The sequence below is a fragment of the Leucopleurus acutus genome, assembly GCF_964270905.1.
Source record: "Leucopleurus acutus genome assembly, chromosome: 2".
NCBI lineage: Eukaryota > Metazoa > Chordata > Mammalia > Artiodactyla > Delphinidae > Leucopleurus > Leucopleurus acutus.
The window spans coordinates 53,205,547-53,227,710 of record NC_139143.1 but is presented as its reverse complement, the minus strand read 5'-3'; the positions used below and the strand labels follow the sequence as shown (position 1 = coordinate 53,227,710).

The window sequence follows — 22,164 nt, the reverse complement described above, 5'->3', positions numbered from 1 at the left end:
TGTCAGAAATTTAGCTATTGGATTAGCTGTATCAGGTTACTAAATTTTGCTTTCATGAACAAGTCCTTTTTTTTTTTTTTTTTTTTTTTTTTTGCGGTACGCGGGCCTCTCACTGTTGTGGCCTCTCCCGTTGCGGGGCACAGGCTCCGGACGTGCAGGCTCAGCGGCCATGGCTCACGGGCCCAGCCGCTCTGCGGCATGTGGGATCTTCCCGGACCGGGGCACGAACCTGTGTCCCCTTCATCGGCAGACGGACTCTCAACCACTGCGCCACCAGGGAAGCCCTCCATTTTTTTTTTTTTTAAAGCAGTTGTTTCTGTTTGATTTATGCTTTTATAATGGTCATTTTTCCCTTTTACTTAATTAGGTTCATATTCTAATTTCTAATGCTTGGTTCGTATTTTTTTCCACTCTCCATGGTTTTATTACTTAAAAATTGAAGGTTATAAGTATTTCTGAAGGACATTTTTCTCATTACACATCCCATACATTTTGATAAGGTTGTATTTTCACTTTATTAATTTATAAAGAATATATAGTGTCAATTTTGCTTTCCTTTTTAACCCATTCCAGTGTGGCTTTTGCCCCTCAGCTTAACCGCATTTGATTCTTGGGAAGATCACCATCATGGCCCCTTCTTTAGTTCTGTAAAACCTCTTCTTGTGTATTTTCCCGTTTACTTACCTGTCACACTGACCTTTCTGCCTTTCCGACATGTCTGTTCCTTTGAAGTCCTTCCTTGATCCTCTGTTTTTAATAGCTCCTTTTCTCTTCTTCATTATCTAAACCAATGCCCTTTTTTGTATCTCTTATTTAGAACTTAAGAATTTTTACTTTATTGTGTACATACTTGTGTTTACTGCTATCATTCTTAGCACCTTGTACAGTGCATGGGGTGCAATGGATAATCAGTATTTGAATGAGTGAGTAAATGATATGTAATCTTATGAAAGGATTGGGGTAGGGAGAGGGACCTACCCAGATACATAGGCCTTTTGTCAGGGCAGATCAATTTTGGTAAAAATACTTCAGGAAAATTGATAATCTGGAAATTAAATTCCTTTCAAAGTATCCAAGACTTATAGCCTTTTGTGTAGCTCAGGAGTACACATGCATACCCCGCTTTGAAGATTCCTAGTTAAATCATAAAAGATCAGCATTAGGAAATTCTTTCCATTTATGTATTATTTAAGGTTCATTTTTTTTTCCTTTCTAAATGTCTTCCCTCATTTATTTAACTTTTATTGAAAAGCAGGCTCATTTCTAGGTGTAGGAGAAAATATTAAGATGTGTCAAATTATTTAAGTCAGTGGGATAGACATGTAAGCAGCTCTAATGCATACAAGTAAGTTCAAAGTACAGAAAATACTTTGTACTTTGCATCCCTTTTTTTCTACTCAAGTAAGTATAACCTTTTCCTTTGGCTTCTTCAGGATCTTTTCATTGTCTTTGAATATCTGTAATTTGAAAATGATATGCTGAGGTGTGGTTTTTTTGACATTTATTCTGCAGGGTATTCTTGGAGCTTCCCGGATTTGTGGTTTGATTATCTGACATTAATTTGGGGAAATTAATTCTCAGTCATTATTGTTTCAAATATTTCTTCTGTTCCTTTCTCTCTTCTCTTCCTAGTATCCCCATTACATGTATGTTACATCTTTTGTAGATATTCCACAGTCCTTGGATATTTTGTTCTGTTTTTGTCAGTCTTTGTTCTTTTTGCTTTTCAGTTTTTGAGGGTTCTACTGGTACATCCTCTGACTCAGAGATACTTTCTTTAGCGGTAGGCAGGCTACTAATAAGACCATCAAAGGCATTCTTTATGGCTGTTACAGAGTTTTTGAGCTCTCATTTCTTTTTAGTTCTTTCTTAGGATTTCTATCTCTCTGCATACATTGGCCATCTGTTCTTCTGTGGTCTTTATCCTTTAGAGCCCTTAGCATATTATTCATAGTTATTTTAAATTTCTGGTCTGATAATTCCAATGTCCCTGCCGTATCTGGTTCTGATGCTTGCTTTGTCTCTCAAATTGTGTTTTTGTCTTTTGGTATGCCTAGTAATTTTTTCTAGAGCCGGACATGATGTACTGGGTAAAAGGAACTGCTGCAAAAAGGCCTTTAGTAATGTGGTGGTGAGGTGTAGGGGGAGGGCAAGGGTTCTGTAGTCCTGTAATTGGTCTCAGAGCCTATGTCTCTGGGCTGTGAACTTCACTAGTGGTTCTTAGTTTTTTTCTAACCCCTTTTAGGTGGAACAGGAAGACTAGAATGGACTGGAGTTGGGTATTTCCCTTCTCCAGGTCACTTAGGTTCTGGTAATATCCCAGCAGGTTAGGTTCTGGTTAACTAATTTTCCCTGAGGGCAGGACTTGTTACAACGAACTAGAATGCTCTGGCATATTTAGAAATGGTTCCTTTTCCCTTCCTCTGCTGGAAGCATGAGGCGAGTTTTCTCTGATAATTAGTGTGGGAATCTGGTTGGGCTGCTGGAGGTAAATTTCACAGTATTGTGGGGGCCTCCCTGTGACTGGGTCCTCCTGGAGTTTTTAACTCTCAGACTTGTCCACACTGAGCTTCCTCCAACCATTTTTCAGTTATAGTTCAAGAGTTTCCTGTCTGACACTGCTTCCTACTGCGGTTTCAGTGCCTTAGTCTGCTCAGATATGTTGAGATTCCCTGTATTCTGTCTCTTCAATTTTGGGGCACTGATTTGCCTTGTGTCCTCCTCTCGCTTATGGATCCCAGAAGAGTAGTTGATTTTTCAGTCTGTTCAGCTTTTTTACTTGTTAGGACTGAATGGTAACTTACATGCAGAACTGGAAATAAAAGTCTAACCTTTTTCTTGTTTAAAAAAGGTACGCTTACTAAATCTTTTTGTGTAGAATGCATAGGAGTTTTCGTCTCTTTTGCCTGCTCTGCCCTTTGCTTTATGGGTAGTCACTTCTTGAGGGTGTTGTATTGAAAAAGCTTTTGAAACCACATTGAGCCTCCACAAAAGGACTTTGTGATCTACCATATGCGAAGATGTGGAAAGTCAGCATGAGTGCCAGGTATTTGTGGTCCTTAAAAGAGCATTCTGAATATCCTATTGCTGTTTCCCCTTTGGTTATTGAAGCCGTGAGCTTTCAAAATTTAGCTGTGACTAGATCTTTCCTCAAGATCTATTTTCTGTTTCTGTCAGTGCTACTAAAGTTATCTTGTCCAAACTATAATGCTAACATTCTCTCCACAAATTTGAGTGCCTACTTTGTGCAAGAAACATTTCTGTTTTGTTGGGGGTATCTTTTATTCAGAAGTATAATTTAGGTGGGTATTGGGCCACAGGTAGACCTAGATCTTCCGTTGTGCTGCAGGGATCTTCAGGCAGTAGTTAACTGGGAAGCACATTCCTGTTGCTGGAAAGAATCTCTAAGATTACTTTGTCTGACACCTAATTTCCCTTCTTTGCTGGCTTCAACTCTACTCTCCATCCTTTCAGATTATAATTATTACCTAGGCCATCCATTCTTGTTCCTTTCATTTTTCGTTGCTCTGTCTGTATACATAGATGACTCCCAAATACCAGTCATCAAAATCACAATTTATTCCCATCCGAAAAACAGAAGCTAAATGTCTTTTACATTCTTGGCTTGGGCAAGAGTGAGCTGCAGACAGAAATGCAGCTTCTCACTAAACCAAAGAAGAGGAAAGGTTATATATGATTTGGGGGAAGGGTAGAATTTAGGTTAAATTTAAATGAAAAAATATATTGACCTAAAGCAAAGAGGAACTAATTCTAGAGAGCTTATCTGTTCAGTAACTGCCAAAAGTAGAAACTTGAGCTTCCTAAATACATGTAGATAATGTGCTTTAGGCCAGAGTAGAATTTACAGCTTCCTCTGTATATGTGAATTGTGTCTTGAGGCAAAAAACGGAATTTTTCATTCTCAGATCACCTTTTGACCCTCCTTGGCCAGGTCACAGTAGAGGTCACTATTGTTCAGATTTACACTGCTGACATGTTCTTAAAAATTGAGATAGCAGTTTTGGTGATCAGCAAGACTGTATCCTTTTTTTTGGTCTAGGATTACCTGCTGTATTATCTGATAAGATGGCATCCATGCAGTAGCATTTAAGACTCTAACTACCAGGGAACATATGATTGATTGTAACACAGATTCAAACAGAAAGACTGGAAAATTCTTAAAACTCATGTAAATCCTAGTTTTCCAAATGATGATACCAGGAAGTTCTGGAACTACAACTAACTTGTGAATTACTTCCTGAATCTTAGTTGCCACAGGAATACAAATATCCAAATCGGATATAATTTGGCTGTGTTCAGGAGAACTGGCATCTCTAGAAAGAAGACTTTAAAATATATATATATATATATATATATTTAGGAGAATATTTCATTTGACAGTTCCTATTAATTTGCTGGGGAAGCTTTCTAGAGACAGATGAAAGGAGTGTTCTGTTTATAGTTGACCCCAGGGTAACAGTGTTGAGACATGGGTTAGGATTTAGAATTCTTAGAAATTCCTCCTATCTTAGTAGTTTTAGTTCTCCGATAAATTCATTATGCTATTGTAGGATTTATGGTAGAAATAGTGGTACATGTATCTACAGGGGAGCTGTATTTAAAGGTAGTTCACTTTGAATTCAGTGAATTCTAGAGTCAACTTCAGAGCAGCATCATCGATAGATTTGGGGCCATTGTTCTTTACAGACACACACATGCGTGCACGCACACACACACACCACGCTTTATTTGCTAATATGGAGCAGTGCCTCTTCCAGATATTTTTCTGATTGCTGTATCTGCCAGTATCTTTATGAATAGGTCATTAAAACTTAGAGGCTGAAGGATCTTTGATTTTTTTTTTTTTTATCTGAAGGATCATATGTTTGTTTTAGTTTGTAGTTTGTCAGTTTTCTAAAGGTCTTCTAACATTTTGTTTCAGCCCTGTGTTGGAAATCATCCAAATTTGCAATTTTCTGTTCCACATTTTTTTTAAATCCTGTATTTTAGATTTTAGCCTATTAAGAAAAAGAGGGGGCAGTTTCTTTTTACATTGCCTCTTGGGTCTATCCCACAATACAGGTTGAACGCCTTGAAGCCAGTTTCTTATGTCTCCTATTTATCGGTCCATTCCTTGTTTGCAGCCTAGAATTTTAGTCTAAGTTTTAAAGGAAGGGCACCAGAAAAGGCTTTATTTATCACCCTGGTTTTCTTGTTTTCTCTAGTCCCTGTTGAACGTTTTGCAAGGTTTTTTTTTTTCTTTTTTCCAGCCACTTTTCAACTATTTTTATCCATCTGAGGGGCTACAAGTAAATGGAATCATTAATATAAGCCTGGGATTCCTGGACAGTTTCTTAATAGAATGAAATTCAGTAGCAGCCATTAGTCTGTCTGCCTTTTGGTTTTGGAAAGTCTTTTATTGTGACTGTTAGCCCTAAACTGTACCTTAACTTAGTTTCCATTGGTTTACCTACCATTGTAGCAGTCTTAAGTGGGTATGGATCATTGGTGGTTTTCTTGGGGGAAGACCTTGAGGAAAGGATATTTCACTTAGGATTCTAGGGGTGGCAGTATAGGGGAACAGAGGGAATATAGGTAAAGGTGGTGATGCTAAAACATGATAATGTTGGATGCATAAGGAGGGCAGGTTTCAGATAATTTGAATGCTTATTTTCTTTGGTCTTTGCTAGAGAACTTTAAAGGGATGCTACTTGGAAGTTTGGGTTTAATTTTGAGGCCTCAGCATACCAGTCAAAAAGACTGCCCATTGTGTATTTGGTACTTTTTTCCCTTTCTTTTCTAGAGCTTCTTTTAGTTGTATTATCTTTGACATGTCCAAAATTACCAATAATAGCTAAGGTAATTATAAACATCCTTGGAGAAATTGTGCCGTCTAGCCTGGTAAGCAGAATAACTAGGATTATAATAAGAGTGTATATAGGGGCAGGAGTTATGTCAGGAGAAGTTTGTATCGTAGATGTAGAGAAACCCACATCAATACACAAACTACATACAATAAGATCAAGTGATGCTTATAAAATGGTGGCTAGGGGGGCTTCCCTGGTGGAGCAGTGGTTAAGAATCCGCCTGTCAATGCAGGGGACATGGATTCGAGCCCTCGTCTGGGAAGATCCCACATGCCGTGGAGCAATGAAGCCTGTGTGCCACAGCTACTGAGCCTGCGCTCTAGAGCCCGTGAGCCACAACTACTGAGTCCACGTGCCACAACTACTGAAGCCCGCATGCCTAGAGCCCGTGCTCCGCGACAAGAGAAGCCACCGCAGTGAGAAGCCTGTGCACTGCAATGAAGAGTAGCCCCTACTTGTCACAACTAGAGAAAGCCCGCACACAGTAACAAAGACCCAGTGCAGCCATAAATGAATGAATGAATGAATGGTGGCTAGCGACCATGATTTAGCCCCTAGAGTACAGAAATGTTAACCTTTAACCCCAGAGTACAGAAATGAAGGAGAAAGTCCTCCTACATTAAACAAAGTGATCTCTCTTTTAGTTAATCTCTTCATGAAGGCTTTTTAGAGAGGCTTATGGCAAAGTTTTTTGCTCCAGAGAGCAGATACTGGTCTGTTGGGTCTCTTGTATCCATCAGTTTGACTAGATAGGAATTAGTAGAGTCTGTGCCATCATTTGATCCTCTGAAGATTGAATGATAGAGAAAAGACAGTATTTCATGAAGGAGAAGTTTTCTGTCACAAAATTCTTTCAATTTGTGATTCCCGCACTCAGGGAGATACTCAAAGAACCACAGGCTACTAATCATAGGATAACAAACTCAGCTAGATTAGTGACCAGAGCTCTGAAAAATTGCTCAGATTTCAGGCTACTGTTGGGACACTGATCAGGAACCATGATGGAGCTGAAAGATAATTGTATTTCAAGCACAGAAGATTCAAGGAATGTTTGCTTGTTTGGGAGTCCACTGGTTCTGATAAGCAAAATGAGTGAGTCTTCAAGGTAGACTCAGTGGACAGCCTCAAAATGATAAACAAAAGCCATGACTCACTCAAATTTGAAAAATTTGAACATATTTCAAATTTTTGCTTGCACAAGGGAGAAACTTCATGTGGAAATGTAGCTGTTTTGAAGAGGCAATGTATATTGAATTTTAGAGGGGGCTAGAATTTAGGTTAAATTTCAGTGAAGTGCTTTTACTTATAAAAGCAAAGTAAGTTAATTGCTCATTGGGTGGGTTCTTGAGAGCAGGGTTTTTTAAAAAATTAATTATTTTTGGCTGCGTTGGGTGTTTGTTGCGGTGCGCGGGCTTCTCACTGCGGTGGCTTCTCTTGTTGTGGAACACGGGCTCTACGCGCGTGGGCTTCAGTAGTTGTGGCGCATGGGCTCAGCAGTTGTGGCTCCCGGGCTCTAGAGTGCAGGCTCAGTAGTTGTGGTGCACGGGCTTAGTTGCTCGGCAGCATGTATGATCTTCACGGACCAGGGCCCGAACCCGTGTCCCCTGCATTGGCAGGCAGATTCTTAACCATTGTGCCAACAGGGAAGTCTAAGAGCAGGTATTTTTAAATGATAGCTGCTAAAAGTGGGAAATTCAGCATCCTGGATACAAATAGATCATGTCCTTCATTGTTTATGTGCCAGTGTAGAATATATGCCATACTGTGATTGTGCAAGTTGTGTCTTTAGGCAAGTGTGATATTTTTCTTTCTCACTATCTACTGGACGACTCTACCTCCCTCAGTGCTCCATTAAATAACTGGAACTCAGTGTGTGTAGCAGCTCCACTTCTCTTCTAACCCACACCTTCCTTCTGTGTTCTCTCTCAGTAAAGGATGGTTGCTTTCCTAAAATCTTATTTGACCCTTCCCTCTCAGACCAGTGTCGTACGTATCACGTAGTGATCTGTGATTCTTTCTCTCTGTGCTTTGCTGCTTTGGTTCAGATAGTTAATATCACTGAGGTTTTTTAACAGCCTCCTCATTGTTCTTTTTACTGCTAGTTGCTTTCTATTCTGTCTTCTACGTACTGCTTGAATTTCTTTGAAACTATTTGATCATGTTATCTCTTGTTTAAAACTTCCAGTGGCTTCCAGACTCACCTACATACATGTTGCTCGACTTTGCCTGGAACCCTGTTTCTTTTGTACTCCCATCCCAGTGTAGTATTTTTTTAAGGCTGTTTAATCTCCATTTAAGCCTTCCCTGACTCCTTAAATTTCCTGATCCTTCTCTGTAATTCCATATCGTTTTTTCCATATGGTTGCTTAGACTCGATCTTGTCAGTTTGTAGTTTAGCTGTTTGCACACATTTCTTTGTTTATAGGCTTTGAATTCTGAGGCAAGGACCTAGAGCAATTCTGCTTGGCCAATAATAGATGTTTACTGAATACTTGAATGATTGGAGCCTCTTCCTTTGCCCTAGAGGAGTTAGTTGTCTAAGACCATCTTCCTTACATGTATACTAGATCTCGTCCCCCTATTCAAAGACAGGCAGAGAAGTTGGCTGTACGTTGTTCATTCATAACAAGAGGAAAGTCACAGTGGTGAGGAGACCTTGAAATTGTGTCACATGGTGAGCAGTAGGAGGAACTAGGACATTTAGCCAGAAGTAAAGAAAAATCAGGTGGAATATGATAACAGTGTCCAAATACTTGAAAGACTGTTGGGTAGAAAAATTATTCGGCTTAGTCAGTTTGCCTCCAGAGGACAGCTGTAAGGTGAATAGGAAGCAGTTTGGGGCTCATCATTAGGAGGAGATAAGCTGACTTATTAGAAAGGGGATTTTTCATGAGTGGAGCTGTGAAAGTAGAGGCAGAATGACCTGTGGCTTAAAGTGCTTTAAAGTAGATTTTGTATCTTTGGCAAAAGTTGGACTAGATGGCCATGCTGAAGAGTCTGAGATTTTCCTGACAGTTCTAAGTTCCATGACTGCCAGTTTCAGAAAGATACTTCTTATTTTGGGTGAAGAGAGTTTCCTATACATCAGTAATAATTAAGCATTCTCTGTGTGCGAGCTGTTAGGCGTTCAGAGATCAGTGATAACTTCTTGCTCTCAAGTAGCTTGTATTTATAAATGGAAAGATTCTTGAGCTTTTCTTCTTTGTTCTTGAGGAGCCAGTGTGTAATTTCTGTTGGTTTTACTCTCAGGATTTACAATGTCTAAAAATTAGTTTTGAGATTTACTTCCCTTTCAGATACTAAAATTGGTTTTCTCTCTTCTTTATTCCTAGCAATGTCTCAGGCTGTGCAGACAAACGGAACTCAACCATTAAGCAAAACATGGGAACTCAGTTTATATGAATTACAACGAACACCTCAGGTAATATAGATTAAGATAACCTAGGGGAAATATGAGGCATATAAACTGGGATATAGTTTTAGAAAGTGAAAACTTGAAAGAACGTAACAGTAATAATAAATTTATATACAGTTCTAATTTATGTATGTTTGGTTGACACTTCATTTCTTGAACAAATAATTTGAGTGCATATTCTGTACCAGGTCCTAAGCTAGGCAATAGGTAAAGTGGTGAATAAAACAGTTGTGGCACCAGCCCAGGGAGTTTATGGACATCAAACAAGTAAATTACACATATGAGAAGTTATGTAAAGGGAAGGTCCTTAATGCTGTAATAAATAATAATGGGAGAACCAGGGAAGACTATTTTGAGAAGGTGAAGATGGAGAAGACTGGGAGAGGAACAGGTTTGAAGGAGATAAACATGCTTAAAACTGAAGTCATTTTCAGTTTGAAATGCCTATAAGACAAGTAGAGATGCTACCTAGGGGTCTGGACTAAATATAAAGTTTTAGGACTTGTCAGTACATTTTAAGCATGAGAATGCCAGATCACCTAGAGAGAGATGAGCAGAAGGCCCAGAACTTCATCCAGAGGAGCTTCAAGATTTAGAAATTAAGTAATGGAAAAGGAGCCAGCAAAGGAGACTGAGAAGGAACGGCCAAAGAAAAGTAAGGAAAAATGGAAGATGAAGTGAGGGGATCAAAACATAGGACAAAGTGTTTCAAGGAGGATGCAGTTACTGTGTTCAGTACTACTGAGAGGATGAATAAGGTGAAGATTACAAAAGTGAGCACTAGAGTTGGCTGTATATACTTGGTGACCTTGACCAGAGTAGATTCACTTGAGTAGGTTTTGTTGTGTTAAAGGGGAGGGGGAGGTGAAAATGAATAGGTAATGTTTCAGAGAAGTTTGGCTGTGCAGAGAAACAGAGAAATGGAGTGAAAATTGAGGGCAACATAGAATCGGGAAGTTATTTAAATTTTGTTTTGTTAATAAGATGAGAGATGGAACCACTCTCACCCCACCCTCCTCTACACACAGCTTTAAGCTCATCATTCACATTTCACTATGCAGCAACCCTATATTAATCTAGGCTGATTTAGTGAAGAGGGAGAGATTGCTGAAGTCTGAGATCAAATAGAAATCCAAAGAGGGATATACTTGAGAAGGTAGGAAGGAATGGACATGTGATAGGAAGAGGTGTACTTTCTCCTTGTAAGAAGAAAGAGGAAGATGCTTTATAAAGATTTGGTAGAGAGAAAACGAGAGAGTTCTTTAAATGAAATTTGAGGTAAGGTAATTAATCTATTGAACATTTAGGTGGTAGGTCTGCAGATAGAAGAAAAGTTGTAAAATAGTGCAGTGAAAAGAAAAATGAGTTTTTAGTGATATCAGTCTGGTTGTGTGATTCCTCCCTTTTTTTCCCCCTGCAGTGCTATGCAGATGCACAGGTATAGGCATGGAAAATATGGATGGATGGTTTATCCAGGGTTCAGATTTTGCTAGGCAAATTCTAAAGAGGAAGAGGGGACCAGACTTGATTACTAGCTAAGTCATCATCATACTCTCTGTGTGATTTATAAAATCGAGGTTATAATTCCTAAATCAAAAGTTTGTGTGTATATTAAACTAAGTAAAATACAGAAAGTGCTTTATATAGAGAGGTTGAAACATAATGGATACTTGATAATGGACAATATCTATAGTTTCGATGGCTTTCCTTGTGGGGTCATCAATCTTTGACCCTATAGAGAAAACACAAGTACAACGGAGAGCCAGTGGAGACAGGAAGTGTAACATATGGAAGCCCCTTATTCTACCTGCATCTTCCTTTTCAGTGGCCACATACTAGACCTTTTTCCTCAATCCATAGGAGCCTGTATTGGTGCCTTTAGAACTACATAATCTTTGTTCTCAGTGCCACCTTGTGGGAAGGGCGAGTAGTGGTAGTGGCAAAGAAAGTAGGAGTCACTAATCTGTGCATTTGGGAGGTTTGTCCTGAATTCTACATTGGAACTCCAAATGCATTTTCGCACTGAAAACATTTTTAGACATGACAATTAGAAATACTAATACTTTTTATACTTCGGAGGTGCTATGGTTTAAATCAGTTTGTAGGTTAGCTTGAGAACCTGACCACTTTGTATAAAACTGCTCTGTGGATCAAGACTTTTTAAGGTTCAAAAGGTGATTTTAAAATTAAATCCTGTTAAGCTGTGTATAAATAGGGAATACTTGTATTTGAATTTTAAAATCTTTTAATGGATAGCGTGAAATGTATAGTTTATTATCAAAATGGTGCAGTTTTGCAGATGGAAGAAGTTTTAGGGTTCATTTAGCTTAACTTCCTCATTTTGCAGGTAAGAAGACAATGTTAAAACTAATTATTTAGTGTCACAAAGCTAGTTGTAGAACTAATAGAACCTAAGCCATCTGATTCCATATTCAATGCTTTTTTTATTGCTATACCAGGGTGATTTAACATTAGTTATCTTTTAAATATATAATATGTTATCTTTAGCATTAAAATAAGGGCATTTATATAATGCTTTGGTGCTGGGGCTGAGGGGAGTTGGAGGAGATTATAGCTAAAACAAGATTGGTTGTGAGTTGACAGTGATGGTGACTGGGTGATGGGTATATAGATGTTCATTTTTGTCATTTTCTATATTCTTACGTTTGAACTTGTCCATAATTTTTTTTTAATTAGGTAGCATTTAATTTTAAAGTGATGCTTTTTACAGGAGGCAATAACGGATGGCTTGGAAATTGTGGTTTCACCTCGAAGTCTACACAGTGAATTAATGTGCCCAATTTGTTTGGATATGTTGAAGAACACCATGACTACAAAAGAGTGTTTACATCGTTTTTGTGCAGACTGCATTATCACAGCCCTCAGAAGTGGGTATGTTAAAATGAATTATGCTAGGTACTTAAATTATACAAGGACAGTGTTCTAGTGCTCTGTGGGTTTTGAGAAATACATTTTCTATAAGTGTTCATTTGAGAATTGGAAATTTATCTAAAGTCTAGGTTTTAATTATTGGAGAATCTTTGTTTCGAAACAGTTGATTTTATATAGTTTTAGAAGCTTTTTAGGATGAGTTTTTGTTTTGAGGAAATTACAAAGCATGAAACCATGATTTTCTCACTTAAGTATAATGTCCTGATGAATATTTTAATAAAATAATTCATAACATATAAATTAATATATATTAGTGGATAGTTTTTCCATGTGTAGCATGGATATCAGAAACGGGAAATTTAGGAAGGAATAGATTTTTATTTCTAAAATGATTATATATAATTTATCATGGGGAAGTATTTAGTTTTTTCTCTATTGGCAAGTAGTATGGAGAGTCTCATGTTTCAAAAATCTTGCTTAGTCACTAGTCAGATATTCAAGGAAAGTCAGGTTAATCAGTTTAAATTTCTGCGACTTAGTAAAGCTATTGGAATAAAGATGATAATTATCTGGAAGCTGGCTATTTTTGTCTTTAGCCCAAAGATCCTGGCATTATTTACATTTTCTTTTCTCTCTTTTTATTTAGCAATAAAGAATGCCCTACCTGTCGGAAAAAGCTAGTTTCCAAAAGATCACTAAGACCAGACCCAAACTTTGATGCACTCATCAGCAAAATTTATCCAAGTCGTGATGAGTATGAAGCTCATCAAGAAAGAGTATTAGCCAGGATCAACAAGCACAATAATCAGCAAGCACTCAGTCACAGCATTGAGGAAGGACTGAAGATACAGGCCATGAACAGGTATATGGGAGAGAAGGCCAGGCAGGGCGGCCATTTTTCCACTCTATTAAATACTGAATTAACACCCTCCATTTTGAGATAGATAAAATGCAGTAACAAATAGTAGTTCTGTGTGGTTACCTTTTCTTGAAGGTATAAAATATGTCTCTAGGCCTAATACGGTATTCGATTTAAAGTACTAGAGTCTTAAAAAAGACAAGACAAGACAAATACCCTCTTATACCCACTTCTCCCTCCACTTACCATTGTATTTCTTCTCTTTAAAAGAGTTGTCTGTGCTTACTATATCCAATACTTCTACTGTCCCATTTTGAACTCCCCCAGTCAGGCTTTATCCCAATGCCTCATATCACCCTTGTTGAAGTTACCATTGACCTCCACATTGCAAAACCCAATTGCTGATTCTCAGATCTCATGTTACTTAGCAGCATTTTATACAGTTAATTTCTCTTTTCTGTTTGACTGGTTTCCTTCCGCTGGCTTTCAAGAGACGATATTCTCCTGGTTCCCTTTGTATGTCGTTAGCTGTTCCTTATTTCAAACTTAACATGTTCAGTACTGAACTTGTAATTCTTATCCCCTACTTCTCTTCATTCTTGCTCATTTTAGTTGATGGCAACTCCATCATCCTACTTGCTTTAGCCAAAAACTTTGGAGTTACCTTTCACCTCTCTCTTTTTTCCCAGTCCGTATTCCAGTTTGTGAATAAATATATTTTTAGCTTTTTCCATAATATATCCAAATTGGTCTAGGCAACCACCATCTTTCATTTGAAAGTGTTGAAATAGCCTCCCAATTGGTCTTTCAACTTTCCATGCTTACCTCCACATTGTCTGTGCTCAGCACAGCAGCCAGAGTGATAAATTGGAAGTCAGGTCGTAGTTCTCCTTTGCTTTGAAGCCTCTAATAGCTTCTATTCACATTCAGGTTAAAAGACTTTAATGATAGCTTCCAAGACCCTATATAATCTGAGCACTTTCCTCACCCCTATTCTCTTTTCTGCTCTGACATCTCCTGATATGTTTAGGCCTCAGGGAGAGTCAGCATCTTCCAAAGCCACATTGCAATAAAGTCAGCCACCAATAAAGCCACATCCCAATCTAGTGGCTTTCACCTTGGCTGAATATCAGAATCACTTGGAAAGCTTTTAAATCCTAGGGCCCCAAAGGCATCACTCCAGACTAAGTAAATCAAAATCTTTGATTGGGGTACAGGCATTCGTATTTTAAAAGTTCCAGAAGTGGTTCTGAAGAGTAAACTTTTAGTCTTTTACCAGGAGAAAGAATCCCCTTCATAAAATCCTTTATAGATAGACCTTTGATTTTGCTTGAACATTTCTAGTGGTGGGAGTATGTGATAGAAGCTTCTTTCATTTGTTAATAACTTTATTAAAGCTTCTTGGCTGTTTTTGAGACTTAGCAAGCTTGTTTCTGCCTCAGGGCCTTTATACTTCCTATTCTCTCTTTCAGGAACCCTCTTCTTCTAGATAGTCCACATGGCACACACACTCATTCTTCAGGTGTCTGCTAAGTTCCCGTCTTCCACCACAGGACTCCATACTTTCTTACCCTCTCTGCCTCATTTTTCTTCATAGCACTTATCATTCTCTGAACATGTGTGTGTTATTTGCTGTACTAGAATAATATAAGCCCTAAGAGGGTAGAGACTGTGTGAGTATTACTGATTCTTATAACACCAGTACATAGAACTATGTTTGGCTTAAAGTAAATAGTTTTGTATGAATATATATATTTTTAAAGTTCTTCCCTTATATTGAATTAAAATTAGTCTTTTGTGTGTAGCAGTCTTGATATGTCTTTGTCAAAATACTTATGTTGGGTTCTGTATTTATTTCAGATTCTGCTTCTATCTACTAGTCCTCAAATAATTTCATATAAATATACATTCTTATATGCTCCTCTAAACGCTAAATATTTACATTCCTAATTTCTTTTATTCCTCATATGACATTCAAGTTTGTTGGTGTATAATTCTTGAAATGCTACCTCTAGAACAGTATGTAGTGTTATGGATATGATTTGATAAATGCAGGACATGATAGGCTATTGATCTACCTCCATTATCTGAATATTATTTTATGAATGCTGCCTGAAATTACATTAATCTAGCTCTGTTCTTTGGAAAGAAGTGTGAGGTAAAAATAAATACATTAGACAAGTAACCCTGTTGAGTTTTTTGTTTGTTTCATTATTTTGGTCTTTCCATATCACAGTAGAAAATTATGATAAAAAACATAAAATTTACCATATTCAGCATTTTTAAATATACAGTGCAGTATTGTAAGTGCATTCACACAGTTGTACAATCAATTTCCAGAACTGTTTTCATCTTATAAAACAAACTCCGTACCCATTAAGCAACAGTTTCTCATTTCTTCCTCCTCTCCTCAGCTCCTGGTAACCACCATTCTACTTTGTGTTTCTGTGATTTTGATTACTTTAAATACCTCATATATGTGGAATCATACAGTATTTGTCTTTCTGTGATTGGCTTAATGTCTTCAAAGTTTATCCATGTTGTAGCACCTGCAGAATTTCCTTCCTTTTTAAGACTAATCCATTGTATGTGTTCACTTTTTTTTTTTAAATATAAATTTATTTATTTTTGGCTGCGTTGGGTGTTTGTTGCTGCACACAGGCTTTCTCTAGTTGCGGTGAGCGGGGGCTACTCTTCATTGCAGTGTGCGTGCTTCTCATTGTGGTGGCTTGTCTTGTTGCGGTGGCTTCTATTGTTGTGGAGCAGGGGCTCTAGGCGTGCAGGCTTCAGTAGTTGTGGTGTGCAGGCTCAGTAGTTGTGGTTTGCGGGCTCTAGAGCGCAGGCTCAGTAGTTGTGGCACATGGGCTTAGTTGCTCTGCAGCATGCGGGATCTTCTAGGACTAGGGATTGAACCTGTGTCCCCTGCATTGTCAGGCAGATTCTTAACCAGTGTGCCACCGGGGAAGTCCCAGTGTTCATATATTTTTGAATCATAGTTTTGTCAATTAACATATTAGTCACCCCCTCTTAATTTTGAAATGCTGTATAGATTTCATAAACAGTATTTTACTTTTGGGGGGGGGGGAGTTCTTGAGCATCTTTCCTAAGCAAGGATGCTCACTCGCACCACTTCTATTCAACATGGTATTGGAAGTCCTAGCCACAGCAGTCAAAACAAAAAAGAAAGGGAGGGAGGGTATCCAAATAGGAGGGAAAGAGGTAAAATTGTCATTATATGCAAATGACATAATACTCTATAGAAAACTGTAAAGACTCCACACAGAAACTATTAGAACTAATAAATGAATTCAGCAGAGTAGCAGGATACAAGATTAATATACAGAAATCTGTTACATTTCTTTACACTAACAACGAAATATGAGAAAGAGAAAGTAACAAAACAGAACAATCCTGTTTAAAATTGCTTCCAAAAAAAAAAACCCTAGGAATAAATTTAACCAAGGAAGTAAAAGACCTATATGCTGAGAACTATAAAATTGATAAAGGAAATAGAAGATGATTCAAAGAAATGGAAAGACATCCCATGTTCTTGAATTGGAAGAATTAATATTGTTAAAATGGGCATACTACTCAAAGCAGTCTACACATTTAATGCTATCCCTGTCAAATTACCCATGGCATTTTTCACAGAACTAGAATAAATAATCCTAAAATTTATATGAAACCACGAAAGACCTAGAATTGCCAAAGCAGTCCTGAGGAAAAAGAACAAAGCTGGAGGCATAACCCTCCCAGACTTCCTACAAGACTACAAAGCTACAGTTATGAAAACAGCATGGTACTGGTGCAAAAACAGACATACAGATCAGTGGAACAGAATAAAGAGCCCAGAAATAAACCCACACAACCTGTGGTCAACTAATCTTTGACAAAGAAAGCAAGAATATACAATGGAGAAAAGAGTTTCTTTAGCAAGTGGTGTTGGGAAAGCTGGACAGCCACATGTAAATCCATGAAGTTAGAACATGGCTTCATACCATACACAAAAATAAACTAAAAATGTCTTAAAGACTTAAATATAAGACGTGACACGATAAAACTCCTAGAAGAGAGTATAGGCAAAACATTCTCTGATGTAAATTGCAGCAGTATTTTTTTAGATCAGTCTCCCAAGGCAAAATAAATAAAAGCAAAAGTAAACAAATGAGACCTAATCAAACTTATAAGCTTTTGCACAGCAAAGGAAACTATAAACAAAACAAAAAGACAGTGTACAGACTGGGAGAAAATAGTTGCAAGTGATGAGACTGACAAGGGCTTAATTTCAAAAATATGTAAACACCTCATACAACTAAGTATCAGAAATCAAACAACCCAATCAAAAAATGGACAGAAGAGAAAAGGGAGCCAGCCCTCCTACACTGTTGGTGGAAATGTAAATTGGTGCAGCACTGTGGAGAACAGTATGGAGGTTCCTTAAAAAACTAAAAATAGAGTTACTATATGATCCGGCAGTCCCACTCCGGGGCATATATCCAGAAAAGGTGAAAACTAATTCGAAAAGATACATGCATCCCAGTGTTAATTGTAGCACTGTTTACATTAGTCAAGACATGGAAGCAACCCAAGTGTCCATAACAGATGAATGGATAAAGAAGGTGTGGTACGTACACACACACACACACACACACACACACACACACTCTCTCTCTCTCTCTCAAATATTAGCCATAAAAAATGAAATACTGTCATTCATAGCAAAAGTGGAGATTATCATACTGAGTGAAGTAAGTCAGAGAAAGACAAATATATGATATCACTTACATGTGGAATCAAAAAAATAATACACATGAACTTATTTACAAAACAGACTCATGGACATGGAAAACAAACATATTTACAAAAGGGGAAAAGGGGAGGGGGAGGGATAAAGTAGAGGAGTATGGGTTTAACAGATACGCATCACTATTTATGAAATAGATAAACAACAAGGATTTACTGTATATAGCACAAGAAACTATATTCAATATCTTGTAATAACCTACAATGGAAAAGAATCTGAAAAAGAATTTTATATACATATGTATGTATGTATGTGTGTATATAATTTACACCCAGAACTAACACAGAATTGTAAATCAACTATAGTTCAATTTAAAAAAAAAGTTCTTGAGCATCTTTCCCAAGCAGTGGGCTATTATTTCCTTGTTCTGGCAATAAAAATGTAGTAATGACACTTCTTAGAAGTGCATGTCGTTCTTTCATATTTCTTTTTCATCACATATTCCCTCCTTTTTCTTGTATATACAGCTGGAGAGGCAATACATATGGTAGAAAGAATGTGTATCGAGTTCTGCCTCTGGTTCTGGTGCTTACTAGCTTATAACCATGGACCTTGGACCTCAGTTTCATTGGTTTTTCTCAATTATAAAATGATAATAACGTTAACTGCCTTGATAGTTGTTTTGATGGGTAAATAAGATGTATACACAAAGTACCTTGCCCAGTTACTGGTTTTTAGTATTTGAGCTTGTTAGAGAGCTGCTTCTGTGTTTATGCTCCATATTTAGATACCATCGCATCTTCTGCATTGGAATAATTTTGCATTGCATTAGCAGACTTCGGGTGAGGTCAGCAGCGGGCAGGTAGTGCTTACCATTACTCTTAAATCCTGTTTCCTTAAGAAATTCTAATTAAAAAGGCATAAATATCTTCCCTCAGAACTGTAAATTTTTCATAACTGAATTATGCCTTTCTTTAGATTTAAAATCTCATAATAAAGGAAATCATCAAAATGTAAATATTTGCCAATAATTCCTATAATCAATAAAGAAAAGTTTTAAGGGAATATAAACATTTGTTTAATTTATTCAGATGTTTGCCTGTGTATAAGTGACATTCCCTAGACCTTTCAGGGACATGTGGGAAATAAATGACATTATTCAACTTGGAGCAAATTCAGTTATCAAGATGTTTTTAGAATTTAGTTTTGGGGGTTTTTTTTTTTCTTTTCGCTACGCTGCGTGATCTCAGTTCCCCGACCAGGGATTGAACCCAGGCCATGGCAGTAAAAGCCTGGAATCCTAACCATTAGACCACCAGGGAACTTAGAATTTAGTAAATTCAGTAAACATACTTCCAAATTGATGCATTGAAAAGGCCTAAATGAAGATTTCATGTTTTTTGTTTTGTTTTCCTTAACTAGATTACAGCGAGGCAAGAAACAACAGATTGAAAATGGTAGTGGAGCAGAAGACAATGGAGACAGTTCTCACTGTAGTAATGCATCCACACATAGCAATCAGGAAGCAGGACCTAGTAACAAACGGACCAAAACATCTGATGATTCTGGGCTTGAGCTTGATAATAACAATGCAACAGTGGCAATTGATCCAGTAATGGATGGTGCTAGTGAAATTGAATTAGTATTCAGGCCTCATCCCACACTTATGGAAAAAGATGACAGTGCACAGACAAGGTAAGCGTGTGGGTTAGTTTCAGATTATCTGAATTTAGAATGTTAGAATGTTAAGGAGTTAAAAGGCAACTTTAGATAAGAATTAAGGGTGACATTTGTCATCCCATTGATTGCCAGGGTTTGGTTGGATATTTTGGCTGCCTGAATTGTTGTTTTCGTCTTTCCTCGTGTGCTTCCCACCCACGGTTGCGTATCTGAAAGGAATGACCCTTCTAGGTAGAGGAGGAGAAAGGATCATTTAAATTTCTTAACAATGATGCTAGGGTGTCAGAAGGCTCTAAAATTCATGCTGGCCAGGATGGCTGCTTTACCACTATATAACTCTGGAGAGCCTGTCCTTGAGTGCATATAAGCATCAAATATTTGTTGAGTGAGTGAGTAAATGGTATACGATGCTTTAAAAAACAATTAGCATTTCAGTGCTTTGTCTTAAAAACCTAAAATTTATTAATTCTTAGACAAGAAGAAATTTGCTCATATTCTTAGTATTCTTGCTGCTGTAGACTCAAAACTTCTGATCATTGGGATTGAGGGGTATGTTCTTTTTTTTTCCTCTCGGTACAGTGTTATTTCTATTTGATTTTTGTCATTCTGTGTCATATTTTATGGATGGTAAGGTAGGTAGAGCTTTCATGGCCTGGTAGATAGTGAGCTTGTACTTTTACTGTTTCTGTACCTTTTCAATAAGAAATTTTTAGATAATAGAGGAATAAATTTCTGGTATTTTGTCAATAATTGAGACATTTTACATTTTATATACCTTTTTAGAAATGTATTAGTTTTGTTTTGTTTTGTTTTGTTTTTGCGGTACGCGGGCCTCTCACTGTTATGGCCTCTCCTGTTGCGGAGCACAGGCTCCGGACGTGCAGGCTCAGCAGCCATGGCTCACGGACCTAGCCACTCTGTGGCATGTGGAATCTTTCCAGACTGGGGCACGAACCCGTGTCCCCTGCATCAGCAGGTGGACTCTCAACCACTGCGCCACCAGGGAAGCCCTTAGAAATGTATTAGTTTTATAATTTATGTTATGTTTTATCACTAATCTAGAAAGTAAGGTTTTAATGATTTATTTTTCCAGATACATAAAGACTTCAGGTAATGCCACTGTTGATCACTTATCCAAGTATCTGGCTGTGAGGTTAGCTTTAGAAGAACTTCGAAACAAAGGAGAATCAAACCAGATGAACCTTGATACAGCCAGTGAGAAGCAGTATACCATTTACATAGCAACAGCCAGTGGCCAGTTCACTGTAAGTATTTAAAATAATAGGCTGTTGAAATTGGGAGTACATTGATCATCTGAGAGTGGAAGGTTGTGGGGTGGGGCCTAATAAAATGGTACAGACTCTGGAAGGAGGAGAAATTGCAACAGGTAGTTAACTTGATATATCCTTTGTTCTTTTATGAATAGTGTAAGTGACAAGTTTATCTTAGGATTTTTTTTAAAGATGGACTTTTTTAAAATTGGGGTATAGTTGTTTTACATTGTTGTGCTAAGATGGACTTCTCTGTTTGTTCCATCTCACAATTTTGTGCTTTGAGCAGTTTTCATAATTCTTTCTTTTTTTTTTTGTTTTTGTTTTTGTTTTTGTTTTAGGTGTTAAATGGCTCTTTTTCTTTGGAATTGGTCAGTGAGAAATACTGGAAGGTGAACAAACCCATGGAACTTTATTATGCACCCACAAAGGAGCACAAATGAGCTTTTACTAAAACCAATTCTGAGAATGAACTTTTTTATAGCCTATTTCTTTAATATTAAAGATGTACCGTCATTACTTTTATGGACAGAACATTGGATATGTTGTTCAGTTTTCTTTCTGAGCCAGATTCGTTTACACTATTAGAATCTTTTCCCCTTAATTTAAGATATCCTTTTTTGGAAGGGACTGCAGTTATTCAGTACTTTTTCTTTCCTTTTAAAACTATATCTAGGGTTGTATGTTTTCACAAAGTGTGGTTCCATTTGGAGCATCTTGGAGCTTTTGACCCAGGAATTTTTCATAGTTCTGTATTCTTAAGTGAAGATTCAGTTGGGCGTCCTTTCTCTTCCCCTCAGAAGTTTTTTAGGCCTACAGAATGTTAAATAATATGTATTTTGACTTTTTTTCCTGGAGTCTTGTATATTTATAGTTTTCTATATAAGCTGTAGTATCTTCATGAAGACCAAGGCTCAAATTTACTGTGCGTAAAAAACAATTCTCATAGGATTATTATTTTCATGGTGTTTTCTTCCATAATATCTCATTTTTTTAAAAAAAGTTCTTTATGAACTTAGTGTCCATTGTCATGCAATGTTATTTTCTTCCATTTTTTTTCTCTCTAATTTTGGAATTTCTGATCCTGGGAAAGAGAACCAAACAAGATCTCAAGTTCTGTGAGAACTTGGTTCATTCACAGATTTCATTGAAGAAAGAAAAATTAAATTGGTCTTATGTAGTTTTCAAGTGTATATTTAAAGAAGTCTTTTTTGCATTAGTTCTACTGTCACCTCAGTTCCTTTATTATGTGTTATGTTTTTTCCTATTAAAATACCAGAGACATGGAGATATTTTGCACTTTAGCTTTGATGAAAAGTACAAGATATGTTCAAAGCTTCCCTGATTCTTTTCTTATTGGTAGCCACATAAGTTTCAAAAGTAACATGGTACATAGAAGTAACAATGGGGAAAAATTTGCTTCTGTTTGAAAAGTG

The 22,164-nt window shown here is 37.4% G+C and overlaps 1 protein-coding gene across 1 annotated transcript in view; it reads left to right on the top strand.

Annotated features, from left to right (window-relative positions):
• Positions 1–21,811, top strand: part of RNF2 (ring finger protein 2) — a 54,535-nt gene extending 32,724 nt beyond the window's left edge. Inside the window, exons 2-7 of the mRNA XM_082860745.1 lie at positions 9,200–9,288; positions 12,014–12,174; positions 12,821–13,036; positions 19,200–19,472; positions 20,551–20,722; positions 21,070–21,811. Coding sequence (XP_082716871.1) covers positions 9,202–9,288; positions 12,014–12,174; positions 12,821–13,036; positions 19,200–19,472; positions 20,551–20,722; positions 21,070–21,171 — 1,011 coding nt within the window. The 5' untranslated portion in view covers positions 9,200–9,201 and the 3' untranslated portion in view covers positions 21,172–21,811. The remainder of the gene's footprint in view (positions 1–9,199; positions 9,289–12,013; positions 12,175–12,820; positions 13,037–19,199; positions 19,473–20,550; positions 20,723–21,069) is intronic.
• Positions 21,812–22,164: the final 353 nt, after the last annotated feature.